An 18594-nucleotide genomic window follows, 5' to 3' on the forward strand; every position below is an offset into this window, starting at 1 on the left:
ACGGCTTGAACCTTGGTGTTACGTACATTGACCGTTGATGACACAATTGGTTTTTCGCTGAACCTAAATAGATAATGGTAGTATAATAATAATAACAACACACAACATATACGTCTGTTCTTCGTGGTTATATTTGGGGTCTGATCGGTGGTATCACCATGGGCATTGCGTATGATACTCGATATTATCTACCCACAACCTGGGCCCAATTTCATGGCTCTGCTTACCGTAAGCACAGAATCGGCGCTTACGGAAGCAGGGAATTCTGTGCTTACGGCAAGCGTATTTCACGGGTTAGCGGCGAATTTGGGCTGCTGCGCGTGCGGGGAATCACGATCGTAAGCGCAGAATTTGGCGGTAAGCAGAGCCATGAAATTCTGCGCTTACGATCACGATTCCCCGCTTACGTGCAAGCGCCGAATTTCTGCGCTAGCCTTGTAAGCCTAGAATGCCTATAGTAACGTGAAGTACGCACGAACAGAAGCCCAAATTAGCCGCTAACCCGTGAAATACGCTTACCGTAAGCACAGAATTCCCTGCTTCCGTAAGTGCCGATTCTGTGCTTACGGTAAGCAGAGCCATGAAATTGGGCCCTGCAAAACGATCATAGTATCCAAGCTTCACTTACTACAACTGCACCGTCGCCCTGGTGTCCCTCTCATTGACAGTTATAATTAGTTTTGTAGGCTACCAGACGAAAATGTAAGACTTTAAAAACATTGACTCGGGCTCCTTGCTTTGGGGGCCGGCAGCGTGCTAATTATCACAATAAAAAAGAAGGTTTTTTTAGGCCATTATTTATGCTATTATGTTGAGACAATTTGTTTAAATATTTTTGTTTATACAGAAAATCACTATTTTACACCTGGCAGGATTAACGTTGAGTTTGTTTATAGTTCTATACAACTATTGATATCATTTTATACTGAAGAGATGTCAAACGTTACCCCCCCCCCCCCCTAAAGTTATTTTAGGTCGTCAACATTCCCGTTTAACAGAGATGATACATTATTTACACTAAATTATTTACACTAACGGAGCTATAAATAGCAAACTGTCCTCGAAGCGAAGCGAAGCGCAACCATGGGGAAACAATTATGAGACAATTTCCGCCTCTTCTAAAAACCTATAGCAACTAAATGGTAACCGTTGGCAACTGGTAAACTCTTACTTAAGTGGTATTGATCATTTTTACGGCCGTCATGAAATATGCGCGATGTATAGAGCATGCTATTCATTGCCATAATAATTTTTTAATTAAAACAATTTGCACTGGAGGCAGAGTTAGTAAGTTTCATTTTAGCTCCAGTACAAGGGTGCACCAAATTTAAATGAGTTCTATCCGCTTAAAGGCACTGGAAACGTTTGGTACCAAGTCAAAGACCAGTATTCTCACTTGGTGTATCCCGACATATGCATGAAATAACAAACTTGTAAAAATTTTGACAACATTGTTCATCGAAGTTGCAAGAGAAAAATTAACGAAAAACACTCTTTTTGCCCAAAATAATGTATGTGCTTTCAGATGCAAAATAAAAGGCTTTACTTGATGTCTTTTATTATTTTATTATTTTATTATTTTAGTTAAAAATTACCTCTTTCTCAAAAACTATTTTTCAGAGAGAGTCGTTTTCACAATGTTGTATACTATCAACAGCTCTCCATTGCTCGTTACCAAGTAAAGTTGTTATACTAGTAATTATTTTGAGTTGTTACAAATAGTGTCCAGTGTCTTTAATGACAGATCACCGTGTCCACTTTACCATCTTAATGTACAGTGCGACACTGTGTAACTCTCATATATGTAAAAGAATGAAAAAACAGCACTCTTTATACATTTTGAGTTGTCCCTCATAATTATGGCTCTTTAAAAAAGAGTGGTGTTTATTTCACTCTTTTCGAGGGTTTTTCACTTAAAAGAAAAAGAGGATTTTTTAGGCCATTATTATTTTATGCTATTATGTTGAGACAATTTTTTTAAATATTTTTGTTTATACAGAAAATCACTGTTTTACACCTGGCAGGATTAACGTTGAGTTTGTTTATAGTTCTATACAACTATTGATATCATTTTATACTGAAGAGATGTCAAACGTTACCCCCCCCCCCCCCCTAAGTTATTTTAGGTCGTCAACATTCCCGTTTAACAGAGATGATAAATTATTTACACTGGCATCGTCAATAGTAGCCAAAAAGACACCTTTCCCAACTTTATTTTCTTGGGGGCCACCGCAATTAAGACACTCCTAATCGAAAAGAGTCGATTGTTAACGAACCTTCTGTCGCCTGTTTGAAAGAAGGTCGGAAACTCCATTATGAGTTATGGCCCTATGGGAAATAATCTTTCAAAGAAAAAGTTGTTGTTGATGACTAATACTCCCTCATTAAACTCACAAAGGCTACCTCAAAGATTGTGTACGCACTGTGTAACTGTTGTTGTTGTTGTTGTTGTTGTTGTTGTTGTTGTTGTTGTTGTTGTTGTTGTTGTTGTTGTTGTTGTTGTTGTTGGTGTTGGTGTTGTTGGTGTTGTTAGTGTCTGCCTGTCTTTTATTTTACCGTCATGAGAACTAGGCAAACTCCCCATGGGGATATCAACAACCTGGCAACATGACAGTTAAGTCAGTTTCAAACTAACTTTGCTAACAACAGCCATCCGCCCTTTCATGCAAATAATATTGGTTTAAAGATTCTATGTCAGATTTTTGGCCCCAAACATTAAAAAAAATAGATTTTTTTTTGAGTGAATGGTATTTCGAAGTGTATCACCCGCTCTAACGAAAAAAAAGTTTAACTTTTACTTTTAACGGTCAGGAACCATGACAAAAATTTAAAACGTTTCTTATAAAACATATAAGAATTGGTCACGTGATATATTGTCGGGTAATCGACAAAAACTAATTTTGAGCACTTTATTTCACTGCTACTAATAATTGGCGGACTTTTTCGAGCAATAGCTCAAATTAAAGCTTGTAACTTTCTCGACCCCCATCAAAATACCTATTGAATTTTAAATACAAATTTTGGGGTCAAATCGGCCAAAAATCTGACATAGCATCTTTAACTTTTTTTTTATAATGAGTTACACAAATCAAGAAATTGTGAGTCAGTATAGACGACAATTTATTCTAGTTGTTGTAAAATCAGCGGTTAGCTTGCATTCGAACCAACAACCTTTTGACCGGAAGTACTGTAGTCTAACCACTGGGTCACGTTGGCGTGATCCAGTTGCTGTAGCTGATGCTGCATGCTGTTGTTGTTGTTGTTGTTGTTGTTGTTGTTGTTGTTGTTGTTTTTGTTGTTGTTGTGTGGTTGTTGTTTTTTTTTTTTATAAAGAGTGTGTTTTGAAATGAATAGAAAGATATCTTAGAAGGGCCTAGCCCTGGTGTCTTACACTTTCGTATTGTACTACAGTGACGTCATGGATATCAGGGTACATTTCTGGGGCGGACATTCTTCAAAGCTTCATAACTCAAATCTTTCCTGCCAGCATAGAGTAAGGACAGATCTGTCCTTACTCGATGCTGCTAGAAACCACTAATTTCAACAGATTCACATTCCTTGGCAGCATATATTTTTTTTGCGGTGGGTTTTGATCGTCATATATTCTTCAAAAATCCGTAATTTACATGAAATAATGCAGCACCCAATAAGAAAGTGTAACCCACCAGGGTTATGACAGCACGTGGTCTGCTAATTTGAACTAAATGGTGGATCGCTGGTATTTCAAGAGACAACATAATTATTCTTAAATCACCACTCACTAACTGTTAACACATTGTAAGTTGTATTGCTGTACACGGTGGGTTGTATTATGTACGGTAGCACAACAGACTCTTAAAAAAGTTCAGTCCAAATCGTCATTCCTAACAACGGAACTTTGACAAACTTTAAGGCAATTAATGTACACCCCCCCCCCTTCATTTGAAACTTCTGAGGTAAACAAGTTATAAATAAGCACAAAATTCCTGGACGTGCAGTGCCTCGCGCAAGGCCGATTCGAAAAACAGGAAGTATTTGATGACGCAATTGATGACATGATTTCGATGGTTATTGTCTGTGATTATGCAATGTTGCCAATTAGTGTAAAACGAGAGAAAGATATTATGTGGGAAGGCCATTCGTCTTCCTAGTGTTTGATTATATAAAAAGAACGTGAATAGTTTATTGTTGTGTGGGGGACAACGGGTGCGTGCTTGTTTTTTTTTTACGATTGTCCTATACTAGGACGTGCTCTGACGGACGTACCTTTTGAGAACTAGTTTTTTTCTCGTTTCATATTTTCATTTCATTTCATAGTTTTGTTGTTACCCGGCGGTCTCAAAGGCACGTTTGGTATTATTGTCAAAGAACAGTATTCTCACTTCCCAACATTATAAATGCACTTTAAATAAAAAATAAAAACATGTGAAACTTGGACTCAATTGTGCCATCGAAGTTGGCATGGTTCGAGTTGCAAATTATTGCTTTTATCTATACTTCATTTGACGGAATTGAAAACTAAATTGCGAAAACAGTTCACGAGGCTTTTGTGCAATTCGCAGTCCTCTATGCACAAAGGTGTCACTTGTATGTCCCTCAAAGACCCTGGACACTATCGGTAATTGTCACAGACCAGTCTTCTCACTTGGTGTATCTCAACATCTGCATAAAATAACAAACATGTGAAACTTTTAGCTCTACTGGTCGTCGAAGTTGCGAGATAATAATGGAAGAAACAAACTTTACTCGTTACCAAGTAAGGTTTTATGCTAATAATTATTTTGAGTATTTACCAATACTGTGTCCAACCCATGAATGGTTTTGATTTTAATTTCTAAACCCACACCCCGCTGATCGGGCCTTCTCACAGTCTTTGCCCATGCAACTAACTCTGGGGTAAATAAATTAATAATTCCTTCGGAACTCGTATACCGATGATGTGTTTTAATTAAACTTGCCAATTCCAGCAGAGGGCGCCCTTTTACAGGGACCCTGACCAACACTGACTGACAACAGGCCCAATTTAATTGAGCTGCTAAGCACACAAATTTGCTTAGCATGAAATGTTTGTCGTTGATAAAAACAGGATTACCAATAGTCTTGGGCCAAGACTATGGTGCTTGATTCTGGATAGTGTACTACACTACGCGCGGTTGAATCGCCAAAGCGCGCCCGCCACGGTATGATTTAGTTAATTGGACGGCTTGAAATCTAGACTACACTGGCAAGCTACCACTTGCCAGTTGCCAGTGTAGTCTAGATTTCAAGCCGTCCAATTAACTAAATCATACCGTGGCGGGCGCGCTTTGGCGATTCAACCGCGCGTAGAGTGTAGTACACTATCCAGAATCAAGCACCATAGTCTTACTCTTAGCCCAAGACTAGATTACCAACCAAGTTTCCATTTGTTACATATGGCTTGTCACTGATATTCGCTGTTGTTTGCTTATCCTGAAAATTGCGTGGAAATTTGCTGGTTGGTAATCTTCATACTAAGCAAATTTTTGTGCTTAGCAGCTCTAAGAAATTGGGCACTGTATTAGCATAGAGTAAGGACAGATAGTTCCCCCATGGTTCACCCAAATTTTGGCAACTTATAATATAAAAACCCCAAATAAACAATAATACTATAGTTCCGATATCCGTACAGTATTTGAGAAAGAAAGAAAATAAAAGACATAATTGTTATTGACAAGTTATTACTTTTGCCGGAGTAAATTGCTAATTCGGTAGTGTAATTATTTTCCCTGAAGATCCCTTTAACGCTTCAGTAGCTCCCGTGATTGGTTGAAAACCTGCAACGTCATCTGACGTCGTTGACAGTAATCGCCACCATTTTATAAAATGGCTGCGCCCATGAACCAACTAAACAACAACGATTTTCGAGTCCTGTTTCAACCATTCTTCTTGAAAAAGTGTATGGTCATGTGGAAATCCTATTAAGCTTGGAAGGAAAAGACGGTCAGTGACTGGACGAATAATTACCATCATTGATTTTTTTGTGAACTTCGTTTAACGGTCACGGTGGTGTAATTTTTGTAACGTGTCAGTTGTTGTGAGCCTTATTTTTTGTTTCATAAATTATAATGTCATGGAATTCTGTTGTAACTCCACTGTCGATGTCAGAGCAGGATCATCAGCAACAATCATCATGTCAACAAACCAATATTCCAGGTACAGTACCCATTTTTTGCAGTAAAATTATCCTAAAATTAAAAGTACCTAGTGTAGTCTGTACTCTGAGAAAAAAGGCATACGATTACGAGGAAAGATTGAGGGAACTTGGGGTGCGTTTTGGCGACTGTAACCAATAATTGTTTCTGACGTCGCAACTCGGTTATCGTTCAGTCTGAACACCAGAACCAACGACCAACAACCGAAACAGTTTTTGGTTGGGGTCGCCAAAACGCACTCCTGACCTCTTTCCCCTGGAGAAGTACATGTAAGAAGAGTGCGAGGGTACCTCATCGAAACCTTCAAGATTCTCAAGGGGCTCGTGGATATAGACGCTCGCAGTCTTTTCACACTCTTACAAACAAACAACACAACAAGAGGGCATGGCATGATTCATGAAGCTAGATTCAAAAAAAGGCTAAACAAAGGGCTCAACTCAATTAGTCCCAGTGACTGGGGCGCTAGATTCCTTTTTTCAAAATGTTGACATTAGCGGTCATCTATCTAGATGACCAACATGAAATTTTGACATTATCGGTCATCTATCTAGATGACTGACAATGTCAAAATTTCGAAAAAACGAATCTTTTTGACATTATCGGTCATCTAGATGACCGATAATGTCAAAATTTCGAAAAAAAGGAATCTAGTGCCCCAGTCACTGGGTCTAGGGCTCAATCTCAGAAAATACTTCTTCACACAGCGAGTTGTTGATAACTGGAATACTCCCAGCCAAAGTGGTCAACGCCAAGACAACCAATCAGTTCAAAAACAGCTTCGACAAATACCTGAATGAAAATGGATATGGGATGTTAAAATAAAAGGCATAAAAGCCTACAATACTAAAATCCCATCAAACCAAAGTGTAAGTGAAATGTGTAAGAAAAGAATTTTGTTGTGAAAATAGATGCTTTAATTTAAAAGAAAATAAAAAGACAAAGGAAAGTTACTTTCGGGCAGTTGTTTTGTTTTTATTACAAATGCTGTTTTATAGTATTTGTTTTCATTCATGGACACATTTGATAATAATATATTACTCTGTGCATTTATGTAAAAATTATACCACCACAAAAAACACAAATCACAATAAATACCCATGATCATCACTTACTCCTGGAACTATGCCGTTTCGTTTCGCTATTGTCTCGTTTACGGGAGAAGATAGTGAAACGAAAACGCATAGTTCTAGGAGTAATCATCACTATCTAGGAGTAATCATCATCTATAAATTATATCACCCACCTAAGGTTACACCCACCCTTCAACCAATAAGGACTGTTACAAAATGTCCTTTGTTCCAAGAACACTCGTTGAATGGAACCGACTACCAGTTATGAATAAGAGAAGCTCCTTCAATAGACTCACTCAAGACTCGAGGCTAGATAAAATCCAAATTACCACTTTCATAAGGGGAGCTGACCTGAACTTCTGTCCACTTGCCACACCACACCTGCAACTTTCATATCCTGTGAGGAGTTTGTTGCAGATTCGACAATTACAGTTGAGAACATAATTTTGTCTGAAGGAACGTTCTGCTGAGAGCCTGATCTGTACAGTTAGACTCTACTATTTGGGTGCTTTACTCCTCATACAAAATATTTTGACAACTGTTTAACTGTAGCCCCGAGATCGACGGCAGATTTCATTGTTTGTTTTTAAATGCAGTAGGGCTACAGTGCCCCTGTTACTGGGTCCACCACAGTAGTGCAGTTAGTTGCGATAATATAACCCTCCTCCCGACGGCGGGAGGAGGGTTATATTATGCAACTATTGTGCAGTATGCCTTGGGTGTTCCCGCAGTATGCTGGATAGTTGGATTGATACAATTTGTACATATGTCATTTTATTTCTTAATCCTTGAATTAAATGTTTTCGACTTCGTATTAATTTCAGGGTACTCGGGTGTGAGGGAGCACAGTTCAGCACACAGCACTAAAACTATGAGTAAGTGATTCAAGGGAATTTACGTCTGCGTCCAGCCAATATCATTACATGTCTAGAAGGGTTGAAAGATAAACAGAGAGGCACAGCAACTTTAACTCAAAATCATGAACAAAAACAAACTTGTTTGACAAACAGGGAGACATGTACTGTAGGGCTCAACATGCAATGTAGTGCTACATGTAGAAAGCTCAGTTGGTAGAGCACCGGCACATTAATCCGGAGGTCATTGGTTTGAGTCCCACTTTAGTCAAGTTATTTTCCTTGTTCAGCCCCAAATCATTTAAAATGTATTACACAGTCAGTTGTATCCCCTTGGTGATCCCCTGGCCGTTCCGTGGAAAGTTAAGGAGGGTCATAACTGTGGCCTAATGGATTTTTTATTTTAACTGTGCCCTGGATGTGGAAAAAGCAATCGCACCACATCGGTAAACAGTATTGTCTTAAGGCCCACACTTCGTGTATCACAACTTATATATAAAACAACAAACCTGTGAAAATTTAGGCTCAATAGGTCATCGGAGTCAGGAGAAAGTAACAAGAAAACCCACCCTTGTTTCCGCACGTTTCGCCGTGCCATGACATGACATCCATTATTCTCAATATCGAGAATTGATAATTGTTTTAATGTTTTCTCTAAAAGTAAAGCATTTCATGGAATAATATTTCAAGGGAAGTCTTTCACCATTACCCTCTGTAAACCCCGTAAGTTATTTGTAAATCTGTGAACTGTAACTTTTTGTTCTGTTCAGAAAGTGTCCCATGGCTTTAACTAACAATTACCTGAATATATTTTTGTTTACAGAGGGAAGTAGCTTTGATGACTGGGCGACCCCAGCTCCCTTACGGCCTCCCAAGACCAGAATCCACCATAAGAGGGCAGCAAAGGGTCACTCTTCCACCCTGACTGGTGTCACAGAAGGTAGGCCTACTGTTTACATTTATTGCTTTTACAACCTGTTTATATAATAAGGGTGGGTAATATTACTGACCAAATTATTATGCAATGTTTGTGTCTGGTACCTGGGTTGTTTTTGCTTAGCAGGGCCAACATGTTCAGCTTAGCAGAACTGTGATATTGAACCCTATGGGCCATACATGTTTTTGATCAAATTGTTGATAGTTGTTTGTTGTTTACAAATTGCATGTAATTTTGCTCTACTGGCAATGAATAATAGATAATCAGTTAAGTATACTGCCACTAAGCGTGTACGGTCAATGTTCTCCAACTTGAACCTTAATAAGGTTTGGGAGGGGGTGGGGGAGGGGATTGGAGTTTTGATTGTATGTTCTGTGATCATGGTGATGCACTCCAAAGTGATTCCCGATGGTCACGTCCTCCTGACTTTGAGCAAAAGGTTTTAAAGGCAGTGGACACTACATGTATTGGTAATTACTCAAAATAATTACTAGCATAAAACCTCACTTGATTACGAGTAATGGGGAGAGGTTGATAGTAGAAAATATTGTGAGAAACGGCTCCCTCCGGAGACATGTAGTTTTCAAGAAAGAAGTAATTTTTCACGAATTTGTGTGACAAGGGTGTTTTTTTCTTTCATTATTATCTCGCAACTACGAAGATGTATTGAGCTCAAATTTTCACAGATTTATTATTTTTATTAACATGTTGATATACACTGTGAAGACTAGTCTTTGGCAATTACCAATAGTGTCCACTGTCTTTAAAGATTGCATATTGACTCTGAAATGCACAAACTTGAAAACAAATCATTTTGAAAAAAATGTGGCAGATTTCTTAATTTGGTGGGTACCACAGAAAGCATGGTGGTGCATTAAGCTTTTTTGACATGTTGGAGACCACTGCAGGCCTTTATGCTTCTTTTTTGAAAGGGCAAGGGCACCAAGGCATTCTCTCCTTGGTTAAAAGTGCATCCTATGGGTAAATTGTAAATTTACTGGAGCTTTTTAAGGGCACCAAGGCAATGATCAGGGGGCATCGAGCAAATCGCCTTCATTCTCTGTGAAGTACAGTTGTATCAGGCCTGCCATGCGACAATCTGTACACTGCCCAACAGGCATATAGTCTGCTACATCTACAGGGTTACTGGAAAACCAGTCACCTAATTTGATTTGCCTATCATAGGCGTGGCTCATTCTATAATGGACACAGGAAAACATCTAGCTATCGCTGAAATTGCCAAATTGCCAGTTATGTAATAAGAGTTAAAGCCATTGGACACTTTTGGTTATAGTGTTTGCCAAGGCCCACACTTCGTGTACCACAACTTATATATAAAATACAAACCTGTGAAAATTTAGGCTCAATCGGTCATGGGAGTCGGGAGAAAATAACGAGAAAACCCACCCTTGTTTCCCCACATTTCGCAGTGTCATGGCATGTGCTTAAAATAAATCTGTAATTCGCACTATCGAGAATTGTTATTGTTTTAATGTTTTCTTAAAAAGTAAAGCATTTCATGGAGTAATATTTCAAGACAAGTCTTTCACCATTACCTTCTGTAAACCCTGTAAATTATTTGTAAATCTGTGAACTTTAAAAAAAAATTCTGTACCGAAAGTGTATAATGGCTTTAAGGCAAGTTGTACATTGTAATGTAGTCTAAATGTGTTCACACCCATGATAAAATCTTTATGAATCCGTTAGATGCATTTGTAATGAATAAGGATCAACAAGAATAATCTGTTATTGAGTAACATTATGAACATCAGGCTAGGGCAAGGCCATTTTTTATTTATAATCAGTACTTTTAGTTTCATTGGAAAATACTTTCAGTCTTAAAGGGCAGTGGACACTAATGGTAATTGTCACAGACTAGCCTTAACAGTTAGTGTATCTCAACATATGCATAAAATAACAAACCTGTGAAAATTTGAGCTCAATCGGTCATCGAAGTTGCGAGATAACAATGAAGAAAGAAAAAAACACCCTTGTCATACTAAGTTGTGTGCTTTCAGATTGCTTGATTTTAAGACCTCAAATTCTCAATCTGAGGTCTCGAAATCAAATTCGTGGAAAATTACTTCTTTCTCGAAAAACTATATTACTTCAGAGGGGGCTGTTTATCACAATGTTTTTATCAACAGCTCTCCATTACTCGTAATCAAGTAAGGTTTTATGCTAACAATTATTTTTAGTAATTACCAATAGTGTCCACTGCCTTTAAATCGAAAGGTTTTGAAGGGGTACTAGGGCGGAGATAACTTGGGGCAACAAAGGCCATGGGTCAGTGGCCTTTGTGTTACTCCAAGACTAGAACACAGTGAAGACTAAAAAAATGTGTAGATTTTGAATGCGTTCAAATTTATTTTGTATATGTTAACAACATACTTTTGAGACTATTATAGCAGCTCCACAGGTTAAAGAAATTGATTTCCTGAAAAATGTAATCCTGGTTTTCGACACTTGTGTGCTTTAGTTAGACACTTTTATCGTTATTGCTTTTTTATTTCGGTTTCGGATGGCTGTAAAATCCTATACTGTTTGTAGGTTCCGTGTGTTGTGAAATGATCATAAAATAATCCAGCAAAACACTTATTGTGAAGAGAAAGACTTTACCCCTGTGTTTTCTGCAGGCCTGTGAGTGGATCCTTTAAAAAAGAGCTGAAAAACTACATGATGTAAGAATGATCTTGTAACGTCAAGTGAGTACGCATCACGCATTTACACGTATGCTGGTAGAATTGGGACACCCTATCAATCCAGTAACTAGGCTGATCTCAAGCTTATAAGGCGTGCAAAGCTTATTCAAGGGAATGACAAACAAAATATATATATGAATAAATAAAAAATTGTCCTGATCAATAAAAAAGTGGATTTCCACTTTATTCAAAGCGGAGATCTCACCAGGCCTGTTTCTGGTGTGGATCGCTGTAGATTGCACCACAGCACCTTGTAACCACATGAAACGGTCTTATTTTTAACAACTGCCCATATCTTGTTGACAAAAATAACGATCGCTTTGAGACGACTGTGATGAATTGCTAAAAACCTGAAGACTGTAAAGTACTGTGTAAGTTGTTGAGTTTTTCGTTAAGCCCCTGTCACACGATAGCAATTTAGCAAGGATCCCTTGCCAAATTGCAGCTTGGTTGTAAAATTTAAAAAAAAAAGTACCTCTTTTGAAAGGGCAAAACAAATCTTCTGTCCAAAAGGGCAAAACAAATCTTCTGTCCAAGTTCTCTTGCCAAATATTGTTTAAACAATGCTGCATTTTTCACGCATGCTGAAATCATGGAGGTTAAGCAAGGGACCCGGTTAAATTGTTGTCATGTGAACAACACTTACTAGTAAGTGTATAAACTGACTGCCCAAGGAAGCCTGAATCTAATGATTCAACCATACAAAAGGTTCCTTGGGAGATGGGTTGGAAACTTTGAACAGACAAGCCAGATGGTTACTGATTAGATTACCAGGCTTAGACATCCAGAGGTCAGGTCAACTAGGTCTTAACATCTTCAAGATGTTCATCCTGTATAGTTTCCTTGATTTAAAGGCACTGGACACTATCGGTAATTACTCAAAATAATTGTTCGCATAAAAACTTACTCGTGGTAACAAGCAATGGGGAGAGGTTGATAGTATAAAACGTTGTGAGAATCGACTCCCTCTGAAGTAAGGTAGTTTTTGAGAAAGAAGTAATTTCTCAGTAAAATATTTGAATTGATTTCGAGACCTCAGGTGTGAGGTCTCGATATCAAGCATCTGAAAGCAAACACCTTTGTATGACCATAGAGTAAGACAAGGGTGTTCTTTCTTCCATTATTATCTCGCAACTTCGACGACCAATTGAGTTCAAATTTTCACTGGTGAGAAGACGTGAGAAGTGGTCTTTGATGACAATTACCAAAGGTGTCCAGTGTCTTTAAGGCTCAGATGGCCAAGTGATCCATACACTACTATTGAACTATTGGGGTCAGGGCAGGTTCAAGTTCGTACGTATGTAAGATTCCTTATGGGTGTTTTGGGGTGACAGACTAGTGATGATCTGTGCCTGGCTTATTTATTTGTTTTAAGAATATTTCATTATAGCGCTGTACACCTTTGGTTATCGTCATATAGACCACTTTTACTTGGTGTATCCCAACACGCATAAATTAACAAACCTGTGAAAATTTTGGCTCAATGGGAGACTTTGGAACGCTAGGTAGCAGCAGACTTACCAGGTAAATTTCCTTTGTTTACATAGTTCTGAGCATGCGCATATGCCTGAGAACAATGGATTATACCTGGTAAGTCTGCTGCCACCAAGCGTCCCAAAAGTCTCCCATTGGTCATTGAAGTTGCAAAAGAATAATGAAAGAAAAAACACCCTTATTGCCAAAATTGGGGGGCTTTCAGATGCCTAAAGGCTTTTAAGCACATTTGGTCATTAATTTACTGGCCGGATGCTGAATACACTGGCCTCAAGCCAGCCGTCTAGTGTACAATTGTAGCCCTGTATTTCCTTTGCAAATTTAAAAAAAAAAATAATTGTTACAATTGGTTTGCGGTAACACCATGTGTAACTACTTGCCAGGTAGAGTTTCTACTACCACGGAGTAGATTGTCCGGGTGTTCGGGAGACTTCCCAGTTCTGAAAAAAACTACCTGCTTATTAACTATTACCTGGGCGGATGGTATAGAAATAAGCTGGGACTACTACTTTAGCTTATAGGATCGTGATTAACTGTACTGCCGCGGAGTCAGTTCTAAAAATTGGTCTCACCTTTCGACTAGCTTGCTCTAGTCATCGTCATGAATTTTTCTTACATGTACCATGAGGGCAGTCTTTATACTTTCTGTACACAAAAAGTATTTGTTTTGATCTATGGGAAGATAAAGAACTAGGAACAGAAATTGTCATTGCATTTTGCATTCATCAGTGATGGGTGTTGAGTACAAAAGATCAGTTGTTATTTTTATAAAGTCACTGTCATCTTTTGTCAAGGTTAAAAGTACAAACTACGGACCATGGTGAAACATTGAAAGAATGTGTTGTTTTTGGGGTTTTTTTTTCAACCCACCAGAAAAAGAGTCCATTCAACATGGGCGTTGAAGCATACAGTTGATTGGCTGTTGTGTAAGGTCATGTTTTAATAAATATTTCTAACTTTATTGATTTTACAAAATACTAACCATCCAGCTCTGTCTGTCTATTGAGATGAATGCAATAGAAAAGTAAATTAGTGATCAATAAGTTGTGGCAACAAGTTTTGACGCCAAGCCAACAAGCTTGGACTTATTTTGTAGAACTTTTTCCAGTCTGAAACAGTCTATGGCGTTTGACTCGGTGTGTAATATGCAGTATTGTGCTTGTAAGTTCACGTCATTTATTTCTTTTATAGATCAAGCAATAGGTTAGGAATAGTGATTTTTTCTCTAAAGTTTTTTTCCGCCGCTAAATCATCAAATAATGAACCAAAGGATGGGATGTGTTTTCATGGCTTAAAAGTGTAAAGTAACCAACCAGGCTACATGTAGTAAAATGGTAAAATGAAGTTTTGATTACACACTCAAAAATAAATCTTTAAAGACACTGGACAGTGATGATTATTGTCAAAGACCAGCCGTCGATTTCACAAAGAGTTAGGACTCATCTTATCTCGAGTTAGGACGAGTAACTCGTCCTAACTTAGGATTAATCTTAAGGTCTGCATGCTACAGTGCAGGGTTGGGACTCGTCCTAAGTCCTAAGATTAGTCTTAAGTTAGGAAGAGTTTTGTGAAATCGATGGCAGTTATCTCACCTGGTGTATCTCAACCAGCTGATCTTAACATTATATATGCATGAACTAACAAACTGGTGAAAATTTGAGCTCAATTGGTCGTAGAAGTTGCGAGATAATAATGAAAGAAGAAAAAAAACCTTGTCACACGAAATTGTGTGTTTTCAGATGCTTGATTTCGAGACCTCAAAATCTAATTCTGAGGTCTTGAAACCAAATTTGTGGAAAATTACTTCTTTCTGTAAAAGTATGTTACTTCAGAGGGAGCCAGTTCTCACAATGTTTTATACTGTCAACCTCTCCCCATTACTCGTTACCAAGTAAGGTTTTATGCTAATAATTATTTTGAGTAATTACTTTGAGTGTCCACTGCCTTTATAAAGCAAGGCAACTTTTTTTCATTAATGTGTATAACACAGTTGGTGTATCTCAACATATGCATAAAATAACTAACCTGTGAAAATTTGAGCTCAATTGGTCATCAAAGTTGCGAGATAATAATGAAAGAAAAATAACCATTGTCACACAAAGTTGTGTGCGTTAAGATGGTTGATTTCGAGACCTCAAGTTCTAAATCTGAGGTCTCGAAATCAAATTCGTGGAAAATTACTTCTTTCTCGAAAACTATGGCACTTCAGAGGGAGCCGTTTCTCACAATGTTTTATACCATCAACCTCTGCCCATTACTCGTCACCAAGAAAGGTTTTATGCCAATAATTATTTTGAGTAATTACCAATAGTGTCCACTGCCTTTAAAGGAAATTGTTGTTTTTGTCTATTTTACAAAATATCCTGATGTCAAATAAAAAAACTACTTCGTGAAAGGGGGAAACTGACTGAGTGAACGATTTGGGGTCGTACAACCTCAAATTAAAATATTCTGAGAGATTTGGTATCGTTATTTATTTTTCAATAATAGTAAGTCGATTTTACCTGGTAAATTGTGTTTCTGTCACTGCAGCTGTTGATAACGTAAACATTTAACACTCTAGTCTGAATAATTGTATTCTGAATATTCAAAATATTCTGATACTAAATATAATTAACTACAAGGGAGACTGACTGGATAAATCTCAAATGTTTTGGAGTTTTTACAATCCCAACTCAAGATGTTCTGAGTTACCAAAAGCTTTGGTATAATTATTTATTATTAGTCAATTTTACTTAGTCACTCTTGACAGCTGTAAATGGTTTGCAAGAGTTACCCATCACAGCTCAACTCTACCGTGTTGTTCGTTGCAAAGTTGTGACATTAAAATTCCCTTCACATTCACATAAGCAGGAAGTATGAACCATGCTTGAGTCAACATTTGAACATAGTTTGTTCCTGTTCAAGACATCACACAGTATTTTTTATATTCAATTGAAAAACACAAGACTGCTGGACTTGTCTAGCGATCATATGTTTTCTGGTGCGGTGGCACTTAAATCACTGGCCCCGTGTTGGGGCTTCGGTCTTGCTTAAAAATTGAGCTCTGCAACAGTTGAAGGGGGCATTTCGGCATAGTATGTTTTTTTGTTTTTTTTTCTTCTTTCTTTTTTTCAACTGAACAATAACACCCTATTGTGCAACAAATATAGTATGTATTAAGATTGCAGTTATGACTGGTAATAAGACTATTTGAACAGTTTGTTTCTGTTCAAGTGATGGCATAACACTCTTCTTCTTTTTCATGGTCAGTTGGCATTGAGTTGTGCTGCTTTAGCCTTCGTTATAGCCCTCCAACCATCTCTGCTAACCACCATGGTGGTAACTGGCTTCTCTACTGATCCATCCGGTCCACCTCTGTATGCCATAGAGTCCATCTCATTGCTGGGTCTGCCCCTGCTTAGAACTCTTCCCCTCCATTCTTCCCTGTACTAACGTCTTCTCCATGGTTTGAACCATCTCTTCTAACCATGTGTCCAAAGACTCTCATCTTTCTCAATGCACAAACACAAGACTGCCGGACTTGTCTAGCTCAGTGATTTCGGCATAGTATTGTATGTTTTGTTCCCTTTTTTTTTCTTTCTTTTATTTCAATTGAATAATATTACCTTATTGTGTAAATGTTCAGACTAGTTGATTGGGAACAATACTGCAACTTGATAAAACCAGCCAGTTTGCTTGCCCTGTTCTGTTGACTTTTTACAACACACTCATTATAAACTCATTACACCCAGTGCTAAATCCACCTGACTGAGCAAACAACAGTGGTTACATTTTCTTGGTTGTGTTTATTCAGTGAATGGTCGAACAAACAAACAATATACACAGTGTACTGGATTCTTGGCTGTTTGAGCTTGTTTGAGTGGCATGACAGAGACCTCTGTTTCTCTGTTTCACTTAAAGGCAATGAACACTAATGGTAATAATACTCAAAATAATAATTAGCATAAAACCTTACTTGGTAACGAGTATGGAGAGCTGTTGATAGTAAAAAAAAAAACGTTTTGAGAAACGACTCCCTCTGACAATACATAGTTTTTCGAGGAAGAAGTAATATTCCACTAAAATATTTGATTTCGAAACCTCAGAGTAAGATTTTGAGGTCTCAAAATCAAGCATCTGAAAGCACACAACTTCGTGTGACAAGGGTGTTTTTCTTGTATTATTATCTCGCAACTTCGACGACCAACTGAGCTCAAATTTTCACAGGTTTGTTATTTTGTGCATATGTTGAGATACACCAAGTGAGAAGATTGTCTTTGACAATTACCAAACGTGTTCAGTGTCTTTAATAATTTTTATCTCAGTAAATATACCAATCAAAAATACCTACAAAAGATTGGCTTCTGACTGGCACCCCGAACAAAGATAATATAGTGACTGCCAACATGATAGAGCGCCGGCACGTTAATCCACCACTCGAGTAAATTTTTATTTGCTTAACCCTTAATTATTAGGAAATTACCCAGTCAGCTTACAAGGCTAGCGCAGAAATTGTTGTGCAAGCTCAGAATGGTGATTGTAAGCGCAGAATTCGGCGGTTAGCATCCAGAGCCATATTTTTATTTATTTTTTTTTTTTATATTTTTTTTTTTTATATATTTATTATTGACATCCAACAGCGGATAGCCGCCACTTACAGGAATCATTAAAAACTATATATAAATATCAATGAAAGCCATGAAATTTGGCTCAGATCTGTCTGAATATAGTGGGAAACTGTAGAAGACCTGGGGACGATTTCACTAACGCGTTTTGGTCATCTCAAACGCCGATATCGATCGCTAAATCTAAAATCCATCGCAACTTAGCGATGGATTTTTAGCCGACGATTTCACTAAAACTTAACGATGAATATACTCGTCGCAAAGTTTGATTTAGCGATGACAATCTTGCGATGACATGTTAGTGGTCGCAAACTTATGATACATTGCGCCATTCTGTGCTTATAGCTATAGCGGTGTACGTTTTGACGTATAAATTGTTGGTGATTTAGAGTAAAATGAGTGGCGCTACATTATTTTAGTCTTGCGGTTTTTTACCTGGTAGACTCAGATTGCCGATGACAACTATCAGCGACGCAACTGCAGCAAAGAGCCCCTTAATATCGGTAAAAAGGAGATACTTTATGGGTTCGATTATTTTAACCATCATTTTTAGAAAAAATGTGTAATGTATTGGCAAATTGACAGTGTGAAGCTTAGTATTATTAGACAGATATGTCAGAATTTTCACTAATCCCACCGTTACAACAGATTTACGAAAACTGTTTATTAAAATCTAAAATTATAATAGAGGCCATAGGCCTATAAATGCTTTAACCCTTTGTAAATGAATGCCTAAACATCGTCCACAATAGTTCGTATGCACCAACGTGACAACGAT

The 18594-nt window shown here is 37.8% G+C and overlaps 1 protein-coding gene across 1 annotated transcript in view; it reads left to right on the top strand.

Moving 5' to 3' along the window:
- Positions 1-5807: 5807 nt before the first annotated feature.
- The window catches only part of LOC117296690 (centrosomal protein of 85 kDa-like), a 37603-nt gene continuing 24816 nt past the window's right edge, over positions 5808-18594 (top strand). Inside the window, exons 1-3 of the mRNA XM_033779725.1 lie at positions 5808-6153; positions 8047-8097; positions 8900-9016. Of these exons, the coding sequence (XP_033635616.1) occupies positions 6066-6153; positions 8047-8097; positions 8900-9016 (256 nt within the window). The 5' untranslated portion in view covers positions 5808-6065. The remainder of the gene's footprint in view (positions 6154-8046; positions 8098-8899; positions 9017-18594) is intronic.

This window comes from Asterias rubens, chromosome 11, assembly GCF_902459465.1.
Source record: "Asterias rubens chromosome 11, eAstRub1.3, whole genome shotgun sequence".
NCBI lineage: Eukaryota > Metazoa > Echinodermata > Asteroidea > Forcipulatida > Asteriidae > Asterias > Asterias rubens.